The sequence below is a fragment of the Scyliorhinus torazame genome, chromosome 15 (assembly GCF_047496885.1).
Source record: "Scyliorhinus torazame isolate Kashiwa2021f chromosome 15, sScyTor2.1, whole genome shotgun sequence".
Lineage (NCBI taxonomy): Eukaryota > Metazoa > Chordata > Chondrichthyes > Carcharhiniformes > Scyliorhinidae > Scyliorhinus > Scyliorhinus torazame.
In genome coordinates, this window is record NC_092721.1 from 204,701,797 (window position 1) to 204,725,037 (window position 23,241).

At 49.0% G+C, this 23,241-nt stretch overlaps 1 protein-coding gene across 1 annotated transcript in view; it reads right to left on the minus strand.

Annotated features, from left to right (window-relative positions):
- Positions 1-23,241, minus strand: part of inppl1a (inositol polyphosphate phosphatase-like 1a) — a 234,805-nt gene that overhangs the window by 34,050 nt on the left and 177,514 nt on the right. Inside the window, exons 18-20 of the mRNA XM_072477475.1 lie at positions 21,028-21,109; positions 5,480-5,569; positions 1,333-1,446 (exon numbers count right to left, since the gene is read on the minus strand). Coding sequence (XP_072333576.1) covers positions 1,333-1,446; positions 5,480-5,569; positions 21,028-21,109 — 286 coding nt within the window. The remainder of the gene's footprint in view (positions 1-1,332; positions 1,447-5,479; positions 5,570-21,027; positions 21,110-23,241) is intronic.

The window sequence follows — 23,241 nt, forward strand, 5'->3', positions numbered from 1 at the left end:
GAATTTTAAACTGTGTCTAATCTTCAGGCCCAATGCTTTTTCTTGCTAATTTGTATGCTTCTTCTTTGAAGTATAGCCATCTGGGATGGCCACTTCCAGAATACAAAATGGACGCTCGCAAATAATGTAGGGAACTGTGAACAATGTTAGGAAAACAAGCAGGCACAGAGCCTATATCCATAGTGGAGATCCGAACAATGGCCATTGTTCCTCTGACTGAGTGGGCACCCAAAGCTAAGTATAGGCGTTAGCATTAGAGATAGTTTAGTTTGTAGTATTTTGTGTATGAGTAGATATTACTGTGTGTGTAAATAAATAGTATTGACTTTGAACTAACTAACTGGTGTATTGGCTCTTTGATCAGTATTCGGGTTTGAACCTTGTGGCGGTATCGAGAGATACCTGGCGACTCTAAAGCAAACATAATTAGGGTTAAGGAAGGCGACCATATTGACCGCCATATTCAGAACCAGAGAAACAGAGCAACAGAAGCAAATAGTATCGCCAACTTCCCTTGTAAGCCATGGTTTGGCCACAGTTCTCTTTCTACTCTTGCGCCAATAACCAATAAACAACTTTTGGAGTTCACCTGTTCGTTGCTTGAATTCCTGCCATTGCCTGTCCACTGTCCCTCCTTTCAGTAATGTTTCCCAAACCATCATACCCAACATCATCCTAGTTACTTTTATTGAGATTCAGGACCCTGGTCTCAGAATCAACCAACTCACTGTCCACCTTGATAAAGGATCCTATCATATGGTCACTCATCCCAAGGGTTCTCTCACAACGAGATTGCCAACTAATCCTTTCTCATTGCACAATGCCCAACCCAAGATTGGCTCCTCCAATAAACCAGGGAGACCATTTTTGGCACATTTCAAAAGTGGCTGTTACTTTTCGAAATGTATTTTTTCATGGGGTGCGAGTGTCAGTATCAAGGCCAGCATTGTTACCCATCCTTAAGTTCCTCCGAATTGAGTTGTCTGCCAAACCGTTTCAGGAGGGCAGTTAAGATTCAACCACACTGCTGTGGAGCTGGAGAGATCTAGGCTAGACCAGGTAAGGACGGCAGATTTCCTTCCTGGAAATACATTAGGGAACGAGATTGGTTTTATGACAATTAATGATAGTTCCCGCAGTCTTCATTACCGAGGCTAGCTTTCAATTCCGGATTTATTAATTGAATTTAAATTCCATCAGCTGCCTTGTTGGGATTTGAACCCATGTCCCCAGAGCATTAGTCTGAAGAGTCTTTGGGTGATAGCGCAGGGACATTATCATTATGCCACTTGTGGGTCATGGGAGCAAGAGCTTCCATTCACTGTTACTCACCTTCCAGACAGGTGGAGTAGAACTCAATGAAGAACTTCGTCCTGCTAGCAGTTTTCACGATGGCTTCGATGTTCTCAAAGTCAATGTAGGCCTGGTCAGACGTCTTGGAGAGACCTGCATTTAAGCATGAGGCGGGAGTAAGTAATAAGCAGCCAGATTTTGTCAATTTCTTGCCTTGTTAATAAAATCACTGGAGTCAGGGGTCAGGCCAGCTCAGAGTGTTTTCATTAAACAGCTCGCTGGATAGGACAACTGGCGTAAGAACCTAAGAAACATAAGCTTAGTCTGTGTGGCCCCTCAAACGTGTCCGACCATTCATGATCATGATCATAGCTGAATCTCTAGCTCCAGTCCAATTCCCTTCATGCTCAAAAGTCAATTAAATCTCAGTCTGGCAGCAACTGTCCCCGTCAGTGCTGACTGGAGCTGAGCAGAAAGAATATCCAACCTAAAATCACTCACTCACACATTCATATACCCCACCAATGCACAATGGATAAATAAATGCATTACTACAATGTCCAGACCACCTTCCACCTTTTTAAGACAATCCCTCGGGATCGAGGATGACCTGGTTCCACGGGTTCGGAGACAGCTGATAAAGTACGATTCGCAGACTCTGCCACATGCGGGCAGGTGGCGATTGAAGAGTTGGGCAGATGAGTTGCTTGGAGGTTTGTGCGTGCTCTCCGACTCCTCGACTTCACCTCTGCCTGTTACTGATAAAGTGTCTCCATGTGTTTGGTGCCTGCCCAAATGAGCCTCGCCTATTTAGGTTGGTCAAAGGTCAGGGTCTCCTATGAGTCCACCGAGAAGTTTGACTTCTCAGGGATCCATAGAATCCCAGAAATGCAGAAGGAGCCCATTCAGCCCATTGAGTCTGCACCTACTCTCCGAAAGAGTACCCTACCTAAGTCCTTTCCCCTGCCCGATCGCTGCAACCCCACACAATTGACTATGGCCAATCTACCCAAACTGCACAACCCTGGACACTAAACGGCAATATAGCATGCCCAATTCACCTAACCTGCACATCTTTGGACTGTGGGAGGAAACCCACAGAGTCACAGGGAGAACGTGCAAACTTCACACAGACTGTTACCTAAGGCCAGAATTGAACCCAGAATTCAGTCCAAGATGTCCGGGGTAGGTGGTTTGGCCATGCTAAATTAGTGTCCTGGGATGTGAAGGTTAGGTAATGGAGTTGCAGGGGCAGGGTGGATCGGTGCAGTCTCGATGGGCAGAATAGCCCCCTTCCGCACTGTCGGGATTCTATGAACCCCGGTCCCTGGCGCTGTGAAGCAGCAGTGCTAACCATGGTGCGGAGGTCATCCCGAAAACATTTCCAAAGTCCTGCTGGGAATCTCCTGCTGTGGCCAAGTCCCAAGTTAAATCGTTGCTTTGGGAGTCCGGTGTCAGGCGCGACATACGAGCGACATGCCCTGCCCAATGGTGCAGGTTATTTAAAGCAATTACTGCCTTGATGCTGGGCATGTTGGTTTGGGAGAAGCATCTCCGAAAACCAGACCTTTCCCAAGTGTGATCCCTCATCCATCCATAGTTTGCAGATCCCAGCCAGGGCAATGGGAGATGAATGTCACAATTGGCCTCCATGGGAGAAAATAGAGAAGCAGAAAGTCAGGGACAATGATTTAGGATTTGCTACTCCTGATAATTCAGAATGACACTACAGTCCTGTCTGTGCGTGTTTGACAATAGCAAAGTCAGGTTCAGTTCAACCGTTTCCCTGTTACTGAAGCAACTTTTTAATCCAGTTTGTCACTTTGCCCTGTATCCCAGGAACTTTCACTTTCTTGACCAATCTATCAAGTGGGACCTTGTCAAACGCCTTGCTAAAATCCATGTACACCACATCCACTGCACTACCTTCATCTACCCTTCTTGCCACTTCCTCAAAGTATTCAATCAAATTTGTGAGGCAAGAGCTTCCTTTAACAAATCCATGCTGACTATCCCGGGCAGCACGGTAGCACAAGTGATTAGCACTGTTGCTTCACAGCACCAGGGTCCCAGGTTCGATTCCCTGCTGGGTCACTGTCTGTGCAGAGTCTGCACGTTCTCCCCGTGTCTGTGTGGGTTTCCTCCGGGTGCTCCGGTTTCCTCCCCCCAGTCCAAAGACGTGCAGGTTAGGTGGATTGGCCATGATAAAACACTCTTAGTGACCAAAAAAATGATGGGGATAGGGTGGAAGTGAGGGTTTAAGTGGGTCGGTGCAGACTCGATGGGCCGAATGGCCTCCTTCTGCACTGTATGTTCTATGTATCCCTGACTATCTATGTGACAGTTAATCCTTTCTCAGGATTCATTCTACTAATTTGCCAAGGTGGGTTATGATGGCAATCCAATAGTTTCAGGGTCACCATTACTGATGTCAACTTCTTATTGCTGTATCTTGTTTGACTGAACTTCATTTAAATTCCCAGATGGTATGGTGGGATTGAATTCATATCTTCTGGTCATTTGTCTTCTGGGTTACTAGTTGGGTAAGATAACCATTATGTTGCCATACTCCTTCATTGCAATGGCGATCATATTCTGATAAAGCCTGGGAGACCATGCGATGCTGATCAAGTCCAGAGTCCAACCTATTTTCAGTGACCAGCTTCATTATTCACCGTCTACAGTAGCCTCGAGTGTAGCACTCGCCAGAAGCACCTTTAATAGACATCGGAAGCATGAAGGGCAAAGGGTCGCATTCACAATCACTGCTGCTGTTGATTTCTGTACTCACATCGGCTATGACCCCAGAAAACACTCCTAACTGCTTCAAGTTACACAAAACAGGTCACAAAGAACAGGCCCCTCACATTCATAATGACTGACAAAGTTACTGTATAATTGCGTGCAACACACGTAATCACAACCTTGAGCAACGTGTGCAGCTAGGGATACGAGAGACATCAACTAACCACTCAGCTGAACCGGTCTCTCTCTCAGGCTGCTGAACGGTCAGAAGTTTATTGTTGCCTCTTCACTTCTTTGCATTTCGACAGTCCATTTGGCTCAACAGGGTTATGTCAGTGTTTGTTCTTCACATTCCTCCTGTCCCTCCTCAGCTCTCACATTCAACATAGCCCTCTATTTCTCCGACATTCACGTATTAATCTATGCAATATGCCTCAACCGCATGGTGGCGAATTTCACTTTCTCACCATTCGCTGGGTGAGCAGGTACCGAAGTAGTCATTTTTATAACATACGGAATGGTGACAGTAAACTTACACAGAGCAAGGTTCCACAAATAGCAATGTGAATGACCAGAGTCTTGGTTTTTTTTAAACAGATGTTGATTAAGTTATAGATATCAGCCAGGACACTAGTGTACAGTCCCATGGGATCTTTTGGCATTCATCGTAGAAATAATGCAGTGCGCCTTGGTTTGAATTCTCATTCGATAGATTGACCCACTGACAGTAAGGCGCTCCCCCAGCCTTACCCTGCTGACAGTCCAGTATGACCCCAATCTTGACCCTCTGACAGTGTAGCACGCCATCAGTACTGACCCTCTGACAGTGCAGCACTCCCTCATGACTGAGCCTCTGACAGTGCAGTGCTCCCCCAGTACTGACCTCCGACAGTGCAGCCCTCCATCAGCACTGACCCTCTGACAGTGCAGCACTCCCTCAGTACTGAACCTCTGACAGTGCAGCACTCCCTCAGTACTGACCCTCTGACAGTGCAGCACTCCCTCAGTAATGCAGTAGAGTTCTGCCTGGATAATGAGACTGAAATCTGTACCCGGAGGCTTGCTCGTTTACCTTTGAACCGACTAGAGTCACCAGCCACGCTGAGCAATGATATTACATTATCCAGTGTGCGACAAGTCACACAGAGCAGACTCTATCCGTGGGTTAGTGGATGTATGCAGTTGCGACAAGTAAGTTTACTATAACTGGTGTTAGGCTTTGGAACCAAGAGCGAAAAATATCTTGCGTTTATTTATGCCCCTGCACCCCCCCCCCCCCCCCCCCCCCCCAAAAAAAATAAGCACCGAGTTGGACAGGGGTATCAAAATATCTGGATCAGCCCAGGTAAATGGATTTGAATGACAGAACAGCAACGAGGGGTTGAACGGCCTCTTTCTTGCACCAATGCTCCCGGTTGAAACACTATGTGAAAGCACTCACCTTTTTTAGATACAAACTGCGATGTCACACCAACTTCGAAAGTACCAAAAGCTGGTGAGTGGTCACTCGTCACAATATCGTCCGTGCAGCCTGAGGGAGTGGAAAAAAAAATGTTTTTTATTGATTCGGGGGATGTGGGCGACACTGGTTTGGCCAGCATCTAATGTCCACCCCCAATTGCCATCGCCTTGTTCTGCCATTTCATAGGGCATTTAAGCTCATCGCTATCTGCCTGGAGTCAGAGGTAGGCCAGACTGGGTAAGGGTGACAGATACCCGTCCCTAAAGAACATTAGTGACCCAAATGTTTTTTTAATATGAATTTAGAGTACCCAATTCATTTTTTTCCAAATAAGGTGCAATTTAGCGTGGCCAATCCACCTACCCTGCACATCTTTGGGTTGTGGGGGCGAAATCCACGCAAACACAGGGAGAATGTGCAAACTCCACAAGACAGTGACCCAGAGCCGGGATCGAACCTGGGACCTCGACGCCGTGAGGCAACAGTGCTAACCGCTGTGCCGTGTTGCCCGATGGGTTTTTTAAACAATAAACAATGGTTGCCTGGTCATCATTCGACTTTTAATTCAAAATTTTTATTGAATTCAAATTTCACCATCTGCCATGGTTGGATTTGAATCCAGAGAATTACCCTGGATCTCTGGATTACTAGCCCAGTGACAATACACTATGCCATCACCCTCCCTACTTCACTAATGGGTGTGGTCTACATCCATGATCAACAGAAGAAACACACTTGATGGGCCGAATAGCCTTATTTTGATCTGTGCATTATTTAACTTGTGTTCCGATGATTTGTTTTGAAGTTGGCTTCTGCAATTCCAATCTTGGAGACATCTGGCAGGGCAGTTGAATAAAGGTAACCCATCGTCCCATAATGCGAATGTCCACTATTTGTTCCCGATTGCAGTCGGCAAAGTTTACATTTGAGAAAAACAGAGGAACGTGGCTCAGGAGTAGGTCATTGGGCCTTGAGTCAGCTCCGTCATTTAATAATATCATGGCCGATCTGGCTATGGACTCATGACAGCTCAAGGGAGATATTCAAGATCATACAAACACAACTTTGATAATTGTCTGGTATCATAAAATCTACAAACGAGGTCCTGACTCAAGATTAGATTAATTAACATTCAACTTGGCTTCTGACTGAACCAGTTCAAATGACCATATTTCCAAGGAAAGTGTGCTGGAGCTGTGAGGGGAAACCACACAGGAAGATGACCCGTGTCTAAATGCAGCAGATAGACAATATCCAGGCTTGGGCTGACAAGTGGCAAGCACATTCACAACACACAAGCGCCAAGCAATTACCACTGCCAACAACAGAGTCAACTATCGTCCCTTAACATTCAATGACATTAACATCACTGAATACACCACTATCATCAGCACCCTGGAAAATGAACCAGCTGTATTCTTTATAAATACTGTGACTAAAAGAGGTCAGCAGTTGGGAATCCTGTGGCAAGTAACTCCCCTCATGACTCCCCAAAGCCTGTCCGCTATCTGAAAGGTACAAGTCAGGAATGTGATGGAATACTCTCCACTTGCCTGGATGAGTGCAGCTCCAACAACGCTCAAGAAACTCAACACCATCCAGGACAAGCCATCACCATCGCACAGTGGCAGTAGTGTATATCACCTGCCACATGCAGAGCAGCAGCTCTTCCCAGACTCGTTCGACGACACTTTCCAAACCAACAACCTCTACCACCTAGAATGACAAGGGCAGCAGATGCACAGGAACACTACCATCTGGAGGTCCCCCTGACTTGGAAATATAATCGCTTTTCGTTCACTATTGCTGGGTTAAAATCCCAGAACTCCTTCCCTAATAGCACACTGGATGTACCTGCACCACAAGGATTACAGCGGTTCAAGAAGGCAGCTCATCACCAATTTCTCGAGGGCAATTAGCGATGTGCACTAAATGCTGGCCTAGCCAGCGACACCCACATCCCATGAACAAAAAAACAGATTGTGTCAGAAAATTCAAGAGAACTGCAGAGATGGTTGGCAGAAGAAGTCTTTGAGGAAGAGGGAAAGAACGAGTTTAACATGGTTTCGAACTGCAATTAACGCTGTGCCGTGTCAACTAGGCTACATGCTGGCCTGCTCACCTCTGATTCACAAGGTTGTGGGTTCAAACTCTGCTCTGGGACTTCACCACATAAATTAGGCTGACATTCCCATGCAGTACCGTGCATATCAGGTGTTAAAACAAGGCACCATCTGCCCATTCTGCCAATGTCAACAATTACATGTGTGAAGAAAGATGGGATTGTATTTAATATTTGTGGGGTTGGTGATACTCTGTGAAGCAAGTTTGCATGTCTGTGTGCGTGACTAATTTCATTAATCTGAAGACAATTGGGCTGTAAGGTTAGGACATCAAAGGCGTGTAGGTGAGGAAAGCAAACACATGAAGTAAATATGGCTAAGTTGACTTTTCTACAAGGAAATAAGTCATGGGTAGAAAGCTGCTTTAGAGACAAAGGAGGTTTGTTGTGTTCAGTTGTATTATTTCAGAGGGAAGTAAAAAAAAAAGGTTTACAACTTGGACAATTTCATAAATAAATAAGGCACGGTTCATAGAATCATAGAATTAGAATCATAGAATTTACAGTGCGGGAGGCCATTCACCCCATCAAGTCTGCATCGGCCCTTGGAAAGAACACCCTACCCAAGCCCACTCCCCCGTCCTATCCCCGTAACCCATTAACCCCACCTACCTACAGACCTTTGGATACTAAAAGGGGCAATTTAGGATAACCAATCCACCTAACCTGCACATCTTTGGACTGTGGGAGGAAACCGGAGCACCCGGAGAAAACCCGCGCACACACGGGGAGGATGTGCAGACTCCGCACAGACAGTGACCCAAGCCGGGAATCGAACCTGGGACCCTGAGCTGTGAAGGAATGGTGATAACCACTGTGCTACCATGCTGCCCATTAGCACAGTAGATAGCACTGTTGCTTCACAGCACCAGGGTCCCTGGTTCGATTCCCGGCTTGGGTCACTGTCTGTGCAGAGTCTGCACGCTCTCCCCGTGTCTGCGTGGATTTCCTCCGGGTGCTCCGGTTTCCTCCCACAAGTCCCGAAAGACGTGCTGTTAGGTAATTTGGACATTCTGAATTCTCCCTCTGGGCATCCGAACAGACGCCAGAATTTGGCGATTCGGGGCTTTTCACAGTAATTTCATTGCACTGTTAATGTAAGCCTACTTGTGATAATAAAGATTATTATTACATTTTAATTTACCCAAAAGTGGGGGCAGGAGGAAGAACAAAGATTTTCATGTTCTGGGAAAGGGGTGTTTCAAAGAAAGAAAAGGTTAATAGAATCAAAGTGCAGGAGAAAAAAATTACTTGTGGAGAGAGGCAAGAGCTGTGTTGGGAACAGCCATACACTCCTCTTGGGAGTGTCGCTCTGTGCTGGAAAAAGGACTGTGAAGAGGCAAAGTGAGGCAACTTTAAAACTAACTCAGAAAAGTGTCTGTTTTTTACAAAGCAGGATTTGGTTTTAAAACTTCTTGAATTTTCACAGCGAAGTGGGAAAAAGAGAGACGCCGCGTGACATACCTTCCCAGAGAAACAGTGCGTTTGCCTTGTAGTAATATCCTGGAATTTATAGATTATACATCGATAAGGAACTGTTGCCTAAATGCTTCTTTACTTATTAGTCTAACCAAATAGGGAATAGTTTTGGGGGCATTATTCTGTAAGACTACTTTTAACTGTGTAAATGTAATCTTGTTTACAAGTTTTCTTGTCTTATCCTACTAAATGTTTTAATGTAATAATTAAAATCCCCAGAAGTGTTAATGGAATTTGTGGCTTCTGACTTCAGTATCTTCTCATAATCAAAATACAAAAAGAAAGATATGTGATAAGCTTGCCACGTTTGTGGGGCGGCACGGTAGCACAGTGGTTTGCATGATTGCTTCACAGCCCCAGGATCCCGGGTTCGATTCCCGGCTTGGGTCACTTGTCTGTGCGGAGTCTGCACGTTCGCCCCGTGTCTGCGTGGGTTTCCTCCGGGTGCTCAGGTTTCCTCCCACAGTCCAAAGATGTGCAGGTTATGTGGATTGGCCGTGATAAATTGTGTCCAAAAGGTTAGGTGGGGTTACGGGTATAGGACGGAGGTCTAGGCTTAAGTAGGGTGCTCTTTCCAAGGGCCAGTGCAGACTCGATGGGCCGAATGGCCTCCTGATGTACTGTAAATTCTATGATTCTATGAATTACCACTTGCCAGACCATAACACACGGCAGTACTCAGAGAGGAAAGGGAGTTCTCCCATCAACACTCGCCTTTCAATCAAGGTCAATGACAGCTTTATTAGACAGTCATTCTATTGATGCTAGTGGTATCCTACGGCGTATAAATGACAATATTTGCTTCCAAGTCAGCAGTAACCCCACTTCAATGGTAGCTGATGATTGTGAAATGCTATGGAACATAAGAAGGATGAGTATGGTGCCATAGAAATGCAAGTTCTCTCTTCCTTCTTTATCTCAAAAACAACAGAAAGTTATCTTGGAGTGCCGCCAAAGTGGCAATGAGGAAAGATTGTGTTTTTTTTAAATGAAAGAAATACACAAGGAGGGAAATCAGAACAGTTCCTGCAACGATCGACATTACAATGGATGCGAGGACCAGAAAACCCACATCCAAGCTGTGTGACCACACACCCGAGGCAAGATAATGTTCGATTCCAAGGAGTGGAAGGGAGCAAGCAACAAAATAAATGAACCTCTATCCTTCACCATTTTTGAGAACACGGGCTGAGACACACAGACATGCATCGATTGTCTCAGATTGTGCACGCGGAGATTCCAGCAGGCTCCTGTTTGAAGGCGCAGGGAAAATGGTGAGGGAGGGGTCACTTGGCCACACATGCTATCCACGAGACATACAAATTGAAGCGTCAGCTTTGAGAGCAGTTCTGAGTCGCTGAAATTCCAATGCTGAATTGCAACAGCTGGCTCCTTGTGGTGTTTTGGATCTGATCCCTTGATTACTGGGTATCTGATTTCATGGAGACACTGATGAAGACCACATGTTCTTCTTCTTTGCTGTGGTTTGTGATCGAGTTGAGATGGATTTAGAAGGGGGGTAGGGAGGGGGCGCAAAAGAGAGGGGAATCATATATATGAAAAACAAAAGTAAAAGAAACATCAGTGTAAAAGAAACTGAACAATAGGCTTGAATTTATACCTTGCTCCTCTCAAGCATTTATATCACCTTTCCCTCATGTTCCACATGCAATCATGTGGTGGCTGGTTTAGGTGATTTTAGGCAAAGATGATAGCGATTTGGACACAGCAATATCCCAGAAAGAAAACCCCAAGACAAATAACCAAAGACAGGGGAAGGATAGTTAGCTCGGGCACTCTGGCTCTTTGAGACGATCTCAGGGGTCTTTCACATCACAGGCAGATGGAATTTCAGTTCAACTTGTGGAATACTGAAGCCTCCATCATTTTAATATCCTCCAATTGTCTGATTTACAAATCAATTCTGCTATTCAGATAATTTGGCGAAATCCCACATCTGCGACATGCAGATATCTGTTCCCTTCAATATTCTTCCCCAAAAACTCTTCAGCTTTAAACGAAAGGAGATTTTGTAGACTAGGAATGGGCAAACTGCAGTCACATCCAGCTGGTGGGACCTTTCGATATGACCCACAGCTGTGCTGAGGATCCAATAAACACAGGAAGCAACATTTGGTAAGTTAACCATACAGTAAATTAGCCAATTATCGGTGGTCAGAGGTTGTCGTTATTCAAGGAATATATGGCCACCCACAAAAGAGAGGAATGCACTCTGAGAAGCACGCAGAGCAGTACAAACAACTGGATGCTTGCAACAATGTTTGTAGTCCAGCTAAGGACGGTGGACGAAAGAAGTCATGCTGATTGATTCAAGTCTAATGTTTGGACTTCAGGATTCCAAGGCAGACTGGCACAAGTGAAACATCAGTGAAAGGCAGAGATAACGGAGATGTTGGGGTCATGGTGTTTAGAGTGGTTTCACAGGTCGGCGCAACATCGAGGGCCGAAGGGCCTGTACTGCGCTGTAATGTTCTATGTTCTAGTGGTTATTATACAACCTCTATTAACCTTTAGCCCAGCTCATGGAAACAAGACTTTACTCATTGGAGTGTAGAAGGGAAAGGGAGTTATCAAAGAACAAACAAAGAACAAAGAAATGTACAGCACAGGAACAGGCCCTTCGGCCCTACAAGCCCGTGCCGACCATGCTGCCCGACTAAACTACAATCTTCTACACTTCCTGGGTCCATATCCCTCTATTCCCATCCTATTCATGTATTTGTCAAGATGCCCCTTAAATGTTACTATCGTCCCTGCTTCCACCACCTCCTCCGGTAGCGAGTTCCAGGCACCCACTACCCTCTGCGTAAAAAACTTGCCTCGTACATCTACTCTAAACCTTGCCCCTCTCACCTTAAACCTATGCCCCCTAGTAATTGACCCCTCTACCCTGGGGAAAAGCCTCTGACTATCCACTCTGTCAATGCCCCTCATAATTTTGTAGACCTCTATCAGGTCTCCCCTCAACCTCCTTCGTTCCAGTGAGAACAAACCGAGTTTATTCAACCGCTCCTCATAGCTAATGCTCTCCATACCAGGCAACATTCTGGTAAACCTCTTCTGCACCCTCTCTAAAGCCTCCACATCCTTCTGGTAGTGTGGCGACCAGAATTGAACACTATACTCTCCTCATACAACAATCTTGCCGTCCCAGAAACCAGTTTGGTGAACCTTCATTGCACTACATCCATGGCTAGTATATCCTTTCTTTGAGAAGGAGACCAAAACTACATACGATATTCCAGGTGTGGCCTTTATCAAGGCCCTGTACAGCTGCAGTAAGACATCCTTTCTCCTATACTCATGTTTCTGGGGGACGGTGGCATAGTGATATTGTCACTGGACTAGTTAGGTGATTTGCCACGTGCTGCTCTATTAGACCGTCTCATGATTAGCTCAACAGGAATTGGAAGAGGCTGAGATCGCCAATCATCATAGAATTTACAGTGCAGAAAGAGGCCATTCGGCCCATCGGGTCTGCACCGGCTCTTGGAAAGAGCTCCCTACCCAAGGTCAACACCTCCACCCTATCCCCATAACCCAGTAACCCACCCAGTAATATCCATTATAACATGTCCTTTTACAATCCTTGGTTTCATTATTGTACTGCATCATTAGGACACTGCAGGGATGGGGCAGCGCGGTGACGCACTCCTGCCTCACGGCACCAAGGACACCGGATCGATCCCGACTCCGGGTCACTGTCCGTCTGGAGTTTGCCCATTCTCCCTGTGTCTGTGTGGGTCTCACCCCCACAACCCAAAGATGTGCAGGGTAGGTGGATTGGCCACTCTAAATTGCCCCTTAATTGGAAATGTTTTTTTTGAAAAAAGGAACGGCCTATTTTAGATTATCGTGTAATGTAATAAGAAAGGGATTAATTATAATTTTATAAAGGAGCCTTCGGGAAATAGTGACCATAATATGATGGAATTTTACATTAAGTTTGAAGGTGGTACAGTTCATTCCGAAACTAGGGTCTTAACTTGAACAAAGGAAACTACGAAGAGATGAGGGGCAAGTTGGCTATGGTGATTGAGGAAAACATTAAAATATTTGACAGTAGACAGACAACGGCTAAAGAAGCATTGCATGATCTACAACAAATATACATTCCTCTTTTACACAAACACCCACCAGGAAAGGGGAACCATCCATGGCTAACAAAAGAAGCCAAAGATTGCATTCGATCAGAAGAAGTGGAACATATGGATGGCAGAAATGGTGGTAAGCCCGAGGATTGGGAGCATCTTACAATCCAGCAAAGGAGGAGCAAGAAACCGAAAAGGAGAGAATATGAACACAAGCTAGCGAGATACATAAAAGCAAAGTCCAAAAGTTTCTCCAAGTATGTAAAAAGGAAAAGAGAAGCAAAGACAAATGTGGGTCCATTGCAGGCAAAGGCAGGAGAATTTATAATGGAGAATAGAGAAATGACAGAAAAACTAAACAATTACTTTGTGTCTGTCTTCACAGAGGAAGATACGAACAAATACTAGGGAACCAAGGGTCGTGTGAAAATGAGAAACTGAAAGAAATTAGTAAAAATAAAACGGTAGTACTTGAAGAATTAATGGGATTGAAGGTTGATAAATCCCCTGGATCAGACCTACCATCCCAGAGTGTTGAAAGAGGTTACTATAGAGATAGTGGGTGCACTGGTGACTATCTTTTAAATTCTAGCTTTTCTGGAAAGGTCCCTGCAGACTGGGAACTGGGAAATGTAGCCCCATTATTTAAGAAATGAGGCAGTGTGAAAATAGAAAATGAGAGAACTGTTAGTTCGATGTCAGTAGTGAGAAAAATGTTATGATATCTGGACATTTAGAAAATATGACTGGGTAGAGTCAACATGGATTTACGAAAGGGAAATCACGTTTGTAGGAATTTGTTTTGAGGATCTTACTTACAGGTTAAATAAAGGAAAACCAGTGGGTGCGGTCTATTTGGATTTTCAGGAGGCTTTAGATAAGGTCCCATAAAGAGGTTAGTAAATAAAATTAGAGCACATGGGATTGGGGGTAATATACTGGCATGGATTGAGAATTGGTTAAGACAATACAGAGTAGGAATAAATGGGCCATAATCAGGGTGGCAGGCTGGGACTAGTGGGGTACTGCAAGAATCGGGGCTTGGGCTACAGCTGCTCACAATCTACATAAATCATTTGGATATGGGGATCAAATGTAACATTTCTAAATTTGCTGATGACAAAACTAGGTGGGAACGTAAATTGTGAGGCTTCAAGGGGATTTGGGCAGGCTAAGTGAATGGGAAAGAAAATGGCAGATGGCAAATGTGAATAAGCGTGTAGTGATTCACTTTGATAGGGGATAAAAAGGCAGAGCATGTCTTAAATGGTGAGAGACTGAGAAATGTTGATATCCAAAGGGACCCGAGTATCCTTGTTCATGAGTCACGAAGAGCTGGCATGCAGGTGCAGCAAGCAATTAGGAAGGCAAATTGTATGTTAGCCTTAATCACAAGGAGTACAGGAGCAAAGATATCTTGCTGCAATTATATAGTCTTAGTGAGACCACACCTGGAGAATCGTGCACAGTTTTGGACATAGAGGGAGTGGAATGGAGGTTCACCAGGCTAATCCCTGGGATGGCAGCATTATGGTATGAGGAGGCTGGGCCTGATCTCCAGAGTTTCAAAGAATGAGAAGTGATCACATTGAAACTTCCAACTTTTTACAGGGTTTGAGAAGGTGTAATGTTGTTCTCTCTGCCATGTAAAGACTATCTCTTGATCATTTGGTGAATTCAGAGTGATAACTGTTCTCAGTAGTGAATTTAAACCTGATGTGCTTCTGTTAAAAGTTTTTTTTAATGTCTTATGGGTGTTAAAGGAAAGTTTAAGGATTACTTAGTGTTGTATTCTTTGGGGGTTGTATTTGAATCGATGGTTGCTAAGGTGTTCACTGTATATTTAAAAAAGGTTAACTTGAGTTCATAGAATAAACATTGTTTTCCTTTAAAAAATACTTGTAGATTTCTGCTGTACCACCTGTAGAGTGGGCCGTGTGCTCCCCATACAACAATCTAGTAAAGGTTGTGGGTCAGGTGAACTCCATGATACACTTTGGGGTTCTCTAAACCCTGGCCCATAACAATATTGAGAGGCCTCTATGTTCCACTCAGCTGCTAACATATAAAGGATGATGCCTGCACAATTACCAGATTACGTACGATTGCATTCAATTCGATGGTGCAGAGCTTAGAAAAGATAGTTGAAAGCTGTGGCGCACAAAGACTCCGTGAGACAAACAGAGTGAAGTCGATGAGGCTTTATTAAGCGTGTCTGTTCCCCAGCAGCCCGATAGTAAACTGGCATGCGGGGGAAGGCACCGGCTTCTTATACTTCGCCTTCAGGGCGGAGTATGAGGTCAACGGCCAACCAGGACCCGGGATCTGTCAGCCAATGACATTAGGGCTTCCAGTCCCACATGACCCCCAATACATACTACCACATTCACCCCTTGTCAAAAATGAACCCGGCGGGGTGATGCTTCGTATGGTGGTAAGGGTTTACAGTACTGGTCCTGGGAGGAGAGAACAGTTACATGGTAGGACCGTATTGGACAGTATCGTCCTGTTACAACTATTTACAGAGGATATAGGAAAACAAAATGTTCATTGGACAGTCCATCTTTGTTTTACATCGACGCCACGAGTCGGTCGGGCGGTCTGGTCGTCCGTGTCGATCGCCTCGGCCCCGGCGGTGGTGGTAGTGCTTGTACCAGCGTTGTCGCCTCCGGGAACCGCACGGTTTTAGCTGTCGGTGCAAAGGGGAGGGGGACTGATCCTCCTGGGAAGGGGGCGGTCGCGGGGTGCGGCGGTGGCAGGAAGGGGGGCGGTTGGGTTGATGGTGCCGGGGGGGTGTGCGTGGTGCCGGCGGGCGCCAGATCCCGCAGGGAGACCGTGTCCTGTCGGCCGTCGGGGTACTCCACGTAGGCGTACTGGGGGTTTGCGTGGAGGAGGTGAACCCTTTCGACCAACGGGTCCGCCTTATGTGCCCGCACGTGCTTTCGGAGCAGGATGGGTCCTGGGGCCGCCAGCCAGGTCGGCAGCGACGTTCCAGAGGAGGACCTCCTAGGGAAGACAAGGAGACGCTCGTGAGGCGTTTGATTAGTGCTCGTACATAGTAACGACCGGATGGAATGGAGAGCGTCCGGGAGGACCTCCTGCCACCGTGAAACTGGGAGGTCCCTGGACCGTAGGGCAAGTAGGACGGCCTTCCAGACCGTGCCGTTCTCCCTTTCTACTTGCCCGTTCCCCCGGGGGTTGTAGCTGGTCGTCCTGCTTGAAGCTATACCCTTGCTGAGCAGGAACTGGCGCAACTCGTCACTCATGAAAGAGGACCCCCTGTCACTGTGGACGTATGCGGGGTAATCGAACAGTGTGAATATGCTGTTCAGGGCTTTAATGACTGTGGCCGCGGTCATGTCGGAGCAGGGAATGGCAAAAGGGAAGCGGGAGTATTCGTCCACTACATTAAGGAAATACGCGTTGCGGTCGGTGGAGGGGAGGGGCCCTTTGAAATCGAGACTGAGGCGTTCAAAGGGACGGGAAGCCTTAATCAGGTGCGCTCCATCTGGCCTGAAAAAATGCGGTTTGCATTCTGCGCAGATGTGGCAGTCTCTTGTGACTGTACGGACCTCCTCTAAGGAGTAGGGGAGATTGCGGGACTTGATGAAGTGGTAAAACCGAGTGACCCCCGGGTGGCAGAGGTCCTCGTGGAGGGCTTGGAGGCGGTCAATTTGTGCGTTGGCACATGTCCCGCGGGATAGGGCATCAGACGGCTCGTTCAGCTTTCCGGGCCGGTACAAGATCTCATAGTTGAAGGTGGAGAGTTCGATCCTCCACCGCAAGATCTTGTCGTTCTTGATCTTGCCCCGCTGTGCATTATCGAACATGAAGGCAACCGACCGTTGGTCAGTGAGGAGAGTGAATCTCCTGCCGGCCAGGTAATGCCTCCAATGTCGCACAGCCTCCACTATGGCTTGGGCTTCCTTTTCCCCTGAGGAGTGGCGGATTTCTGAGGCGTGGAGGGTTCGGGAGAAAAAGGCCACGGGTCTGCCCGCTTGGTTAAGGGTAGCCGCGAGAGCTACGTCAGAGGCGTCGCTCTCAACCTGGAAGGGGAGGGACTCGTCGATGGCGCGCATCGTGGCCTTTGCGATGTCCGCTTTGATGCGGCTGAAAGCCTGGCAAGCCTCTGTCGACAGCGGGAAAGTCGTGGTCTGTATTAGGGGGCGGGCCTTGTCTGCGTACTGGGGGACCCACTGGGCGTAGTATGAAAAGAACCCCAGGCAGCGTTTCAGGGCTTTTGGGCAGTGCGGGAGGGGAAATTCCATGAATGCGCGCATACGTTCGGGGTCGGGGCCTATTATCCCATTGCGCACTATGTAGCCCAGAATGGCTAGCCGATCGGTGCTAAAAACGCACTTGTCCTCATTGTACGTGAGGTTCAAGGCTTTGGCAGTCTGGAGGAATTTTTGGAGGTTGGCGTCGTGGTCCTGCTGATCGTGGCCGCAGATGGTTACATTGTCGAGGTACGGGAACGTGGCCCGTAACCCATGTTGATCAACCATTCGGTCCATTTCCCGTTGGAAGACCGAGACGCCGTTTGTGACGCCAAAAGGGACCCTTAGGAAGTGGTAAAATCGCCCGTCTGCCTCAAAGGCTGTGTACTTGCGGTCACTTGGGCGGATGGGGAGCTGATGGTAGGCGGACTTGAGGTCCACGGTGGAGAAGACTTTATACTGGGCAATCCGATTGACCATGTCGGATATGCGGGGGAGAGGGTACGCGTCTAGTTGTGTGTACCTGTTGATGGTCTGGCTATAGTCAATGACCATCCTTTGTTTCTCCCCTGTCTTCACTACTACCACCTGCGCTCTCCAGGGACTATTGCTGGCCTGGATTATGCCCTCCTTTAGTAGCCGCTGGACTTCGGAGCGAATGAAGGTCCGGTCCTGGGCGCTGTACCGTCTGCTCCTAGTGGCGACGGGTTTGCAATCCGGGGTGAGGTTCGCAAACAAGGACGGGGGTTGCACCTTGAGGGTGGCGAGGCCGCAGATAGTGAGTGGGGGTATGGGGCCGCCGAATTTAAACGTAAGGCTCTGTAGGTTACATTGAAAATCTAAGCCCAGCAAGGTGGGGGCACAGAGTTGGGGAAGGACGTTAAGTTTGTAGTTTTTGAATTCCCTCCCCTGTACCGTTAGGGTAACTATGCAGAATCCCTGGATCTGTACGGAGTGGGATCCTGCGGCTAGGCAAATCTTTTGTGCGCTGGGGTAGGTAGTTAAGGAACAGCGTCTTACCGTGTCGGGATGTATAAAACTTTCCGTGCTCCCGGAGTCGACTAGGCATGGCGTCTCGTGGCCGTTAATTAGGACCGTTGTCGTCGTCGTCTGGAGAGTCCGGGGCCGAGCCTGATCGAGCGTAACCGAAGCGAGCCGTGGTTGTAGTAGTGGGGTGGGGTCCGTTGTTGCCGTCCAAGAGGACGTCGGGGATGGATAAAATGGCCGCCCCCATACCTCGCCCGTAGATGAGGGGTCACAAGATGGCGTCGGGGGTGGACAAAATGGCCGCCCCCATGCGTCGTACAGGTCGGGGGCGGTCCAAGATGGCGGGGCCCCTCCTCCCCTCGTGGTGGTCGGGACCCAAAATGGCGGCGTCTGCGGGTCGCACATTGAGTGCTGGGGGGCGCTAGGACCGCGCGGAGTCCCCGGGCCGCGGGCGCTAGGACCGCGCGGAGTTCCCGGGCCGCGGGCGCTAGGACCGCGCGGAGTTCCTTTGGTGCGAGCGCCAGGGCCGCGGGCGCTAGGACCGCGCGGAGCTCCCTCGCTGGGGACCGGCAGGTCAGTAGTGCGAGCGCTGGGACAGTGAGGAGGTCCCTCGCCGGGGACGGAGATCGGGGTCCAGGTAAGTTGTATTGCCGGCGGGTCAGGCGTGGGGCGCGGGACGGGGGTGAGGGACCAGGTCGGCGGCGTTGGCGGGTCAGGCGTGGGGCGCGGGACGGGGGCGAGGGCCCAGGTCGGCGGCTCCGGCGGGTCAGGCGTGGGGCGCGGGACGGGGGCGAGGGCCCAGGTCGGCGGCTCCGGCGGGTCAGGCGTGGGGCGCGGGACGGGGGCGAGGGCCCAGGTCGGCGGCTCCGGCGGGTCAGGCGTGGGGCGCGGGACGGGGGCGAGGGCCCAGGTCGGCGGCTCCGGCGGGTCAGGCGTGGGGCGCGGGACGGGGGCGAGGGCCCAGGTCGGCGGCGCTGGCGGGTCAGGCGTGGGGCCGCGAGCGCTGGCACCGCGCGGAGCTCCCTCGCCGGGGACAGCGGTGGTCAGGGTCAAGGTAGGTGGCGCCGGCGGGTCAGGCGTGGGGCGCGGGACAGGGGTGAGGGTGGCGTTCGGGATACGGAAAACCCCTTCCTCTCCGTGGAGAGTGTTGGCCGGCACCCAAATCGGGAGCGCCGGCGGCGGGTCATACATGGGCTGCGGGGAGGGGGGTTGGGGAGCGTAGGCGGCGTGCAGGGCTCCCAGTTCTCCCGGGGCCGCGGTGGTCGGGACCCAAAATGGCGGCGCCTGGGGGTCGCACATGGCGTGCTGGGGGGGTTGGGAGGCATAGACTGCCTGTAGGGCTCCCTGTTCTCCCGGGACGGCGGCGACCACGCGGGACCGGCACACCACCGCATAGTGGCCCTTTTTCCCGCAGCTTTTGCAGATGGCTGCGCGGGCCAGACAGCGTTGTCGGGGGTGCTTCGCCTGGCCGCAGAAATAACAGCGGGCGCCCCCGGTGCGACTCGGCGTTTGGACTGCGCAAGCCTGTGGGGTGTCCGGGGGGGGGGGGGTAGGGGGTTTGCCGCAGCGGGTACGTACGGGGCCCAATGGCCTGCCGCGCGGTCGGGGCCGTAGGCGCGGGTATTACGCGCGGCTACGTCCAGCGAGGCTGCCAGGGCCCGTGCCTCTGAGAGTCCTAGTGACTCTTTTTCTAGAAGTCTTTGGCGGATTTGGGAGGATTGTATACCTGCAACAAAAGCATCGCGCATTAACATGTCCGTGTGTTCGTTTGCGTTCACCGACGGGCAGCTGCAGGCTCGTCCCAAAATCAGCAGCGCGGCGTAGAACTCGTCCATCGATTCTCCGGGAGCTTGCCGTCTCGTCGCGAGCTGGTAGCGAGCGTAGATTTAGTTAACTGGGCGAACGTAGAGACTTCTCAGTGCTGCGAACGCCGTCTGGAAATCGCGGGTGTCTTCAATGAGGGTGAAAATCTCCGTGCTCACCCTCGAGTGCAGGACCTGCAGTTTTTGTTCATCTGAGACTCGGCCTGTGGTCGATGTGATGTAGGCCTCAAAGCAAGTCTGCCAGTGTTTGAAGGCTGCTGCTGCATTCACTGCGTGGGGGCTGATCCTCAGGCATTCTGGAATGATCCTGAGCTCCATAGTCCTTTTTAGGCACGCTTAATAAATTGTGGCGCACAAAGACTCCGTGAGACAAACAGAGTGAAGTCGATGAGGCTTTATTAAGCGTGTCTGTTCCCCAGCAGCCCGATAGTAAACTGGCATGCGGGGGAAGGCACCGGCTTCTTATACTTCGCCTTCAGGGCGGAGTATGAGGTCAACGGCCAACCAGGACCCGGGATCTGTCAGCCAATGACATTAGGGCTTCCAGTCCCACATGACCCCCAATACATACTACCACAAAAGCATAGCACTAAGCTTCCTCAAATTTATATCTCCCTATAGCGTGGAACAGGGACAAAAGAGGCAAATGGCTTACTCCTGTCAATGTTGAAAATATTTCAAAACTATTTGTGAACTGCACTGTTTGTAACATTCATGTCAATAGAAGAGAACGCGCGCTAACAAAGCAGTGTTATCAAAGTGGAGGGGTCAAGGCCACGATACTCACCGTATGAATTACAAATGATGTGAGTCTCAGGGTACGATTTCCACAAAATTCTGTCACACCACGACGGAACATTTGTGCGGACCTGTCGGCAGAAAGAACACCTACATTCACACTGCCATCACATGTATTCTGGTAGGGTCTTAGGCTGCTTCGTCCTGCTCCATTTAGCCGGTTTTATCTACTTTAGTTCTACCTGCCTTCCCGTCACCTCTCAGCATCTTTCAGAGAGCCGGCACATAAACGATGGTCCGAATGCCCTCGGCCTGTGCTGAGAATCGTAGCATTTACAGTGCAGAAGGAGGCCATTCGGCCCATCGAGTCTGCACCAGCCCTTGGAAAGAGCACCTTACCTAAGCCCACACCTCCACCCTATACCCGTAACCCAGTAACCGGACCCAACCTTTTTTGGACACTAAGGGCAATTTAGCATGGCCAATCCACCTAACCTGCACAGTTTTGGACTATGGAAGGAAACCAGAGCACCCGGAGGAAACCCACGCAGACACAGGGAGAACGTGTAGACTCCGCACAGACAGTGACCCAAGCCGGGAATTGAACCTTGGACCCTGGAACTGTGAGGCAACAGTGCTAACCACTGTGCTACCATGCCGCCCACGTTTATATGTAGGCTGTGAAATATTGATATTCTATAAGGTTAAGGGGGATACAGGTGTCTGCATGTGCGTGATTTTACCTCTTCTTATATTTTTGTTCCATTTTAACGGCTGGACATTGGAAATAGCTTGCAGTTCTGAGGAAGCGAGCCATTCAGTCGCATTAAAAAGCTGCTCATATCCCCCGAATTTAAAAAAAAAAGTCCCTTTGCACGAGGCAAGGCTCATGACCAGCAAGCTGAACAGCCAGCTGTGGCATCGGGAGAAATGTTGGTCAGAATTTAAGTATTTTTCCCCTGAGGTGGTGGGGAGGGAGAAGTGAAAAGGAACAGTTGTCAAACTTCCTGAAAGCTGAGCCTGACTCAAAGAAAGGTCACTTGCATTTCTTTGAGTGCAAGGAGGAAACGACTAAACGAGCATTCGGACAAAAGAACCGTCAGCCATTTCCCTCCCCACAGATGCTGCCTGACCTGCCACGGGTTTGCCAGCATTTACTGTTTTTATTTCAAATTTCCAACATATTTGCATTCAAATACGGACCTTGTTTCTCGAGCGTCAGCTGTGTGGTATAAATAGGAAATGACAATTCAAAAGCTTTTCTTGATGGGGTGTTGAAAGTTCGAATTTAAATGGACATTAGTTGCTATAACCCAATTCAAATGTCAACGTTACTCAGTTCCCTTTTCTTGAGCAGAACTAATGGAACCATGGAATCTGATCCCAAATAACGGATTAAAAGCATTTGAGGATGCCATCACAGAACGCAACTTGATTTATTCAGTTACCACTAATCACTGCCCCCGATTAAAGAGCAATCCCAGGTCTCAAAGCAAGGCTACCGGCTTCCCATGGAAAAAACAGGCAGGGGTGTGGAATGGCACCCTCCAACCACAAGTCACAACCCAAAGCAACCCAAAGCACGGTAGCACTGTGGATAGCACAATTGCTTCACAGCTCCAGGGTCCCAGGTTCGATTCCGGCTTGGGTCACTGACTGTGCGGAGTCTGCACGTCCTCCCAGTGTGTGCGTGGGTTTCCTCCGGGTGCTCCGGTTCCATTCCACAGTCCAAAGATGTGCAGGTTAGGTGGATTGGCCATGATAAATTGCCCTTAGTGTCCAAGGTTGCCCTTAGTGTTGGGTGGGGTTGCTGGGTTATGGGGATAGGGTGGAGGTGTTGACCTTGGGTGGGGTGCTCTTTCCAAGAGCCGGTGCAGACTCGATGGGCCGAATGGCCTCCTTCTGCACTGTAAATGCTATGATAATCTATGATAACTTCTGGAATGGGCTGTTCAGCACAGGGCTAAATTGCTGGCTTTGAAAGCAGACCAAGGCAGGCCAGCAGCACGGTTCAACTCCCGTAACAGCCTCCCCGAACAGGCGCCGGAATGTGGCGGCTAGGTGCTTTTCACAGTAACTTCATTTGAAGCCTACTCGTGACAATAAGCGATTTTCATTTCATTTCATGAACCGTCTGATAGAGCGACGGAAGCAGTTTGAAAAGTAATTTTCAAAGGAGAACACAGAACAATACAGCACAGGAACAGGCCATTCGGCCCACCAATCCTGTACCAGTCATACCACCCTTGGCCAAACCCTCAGC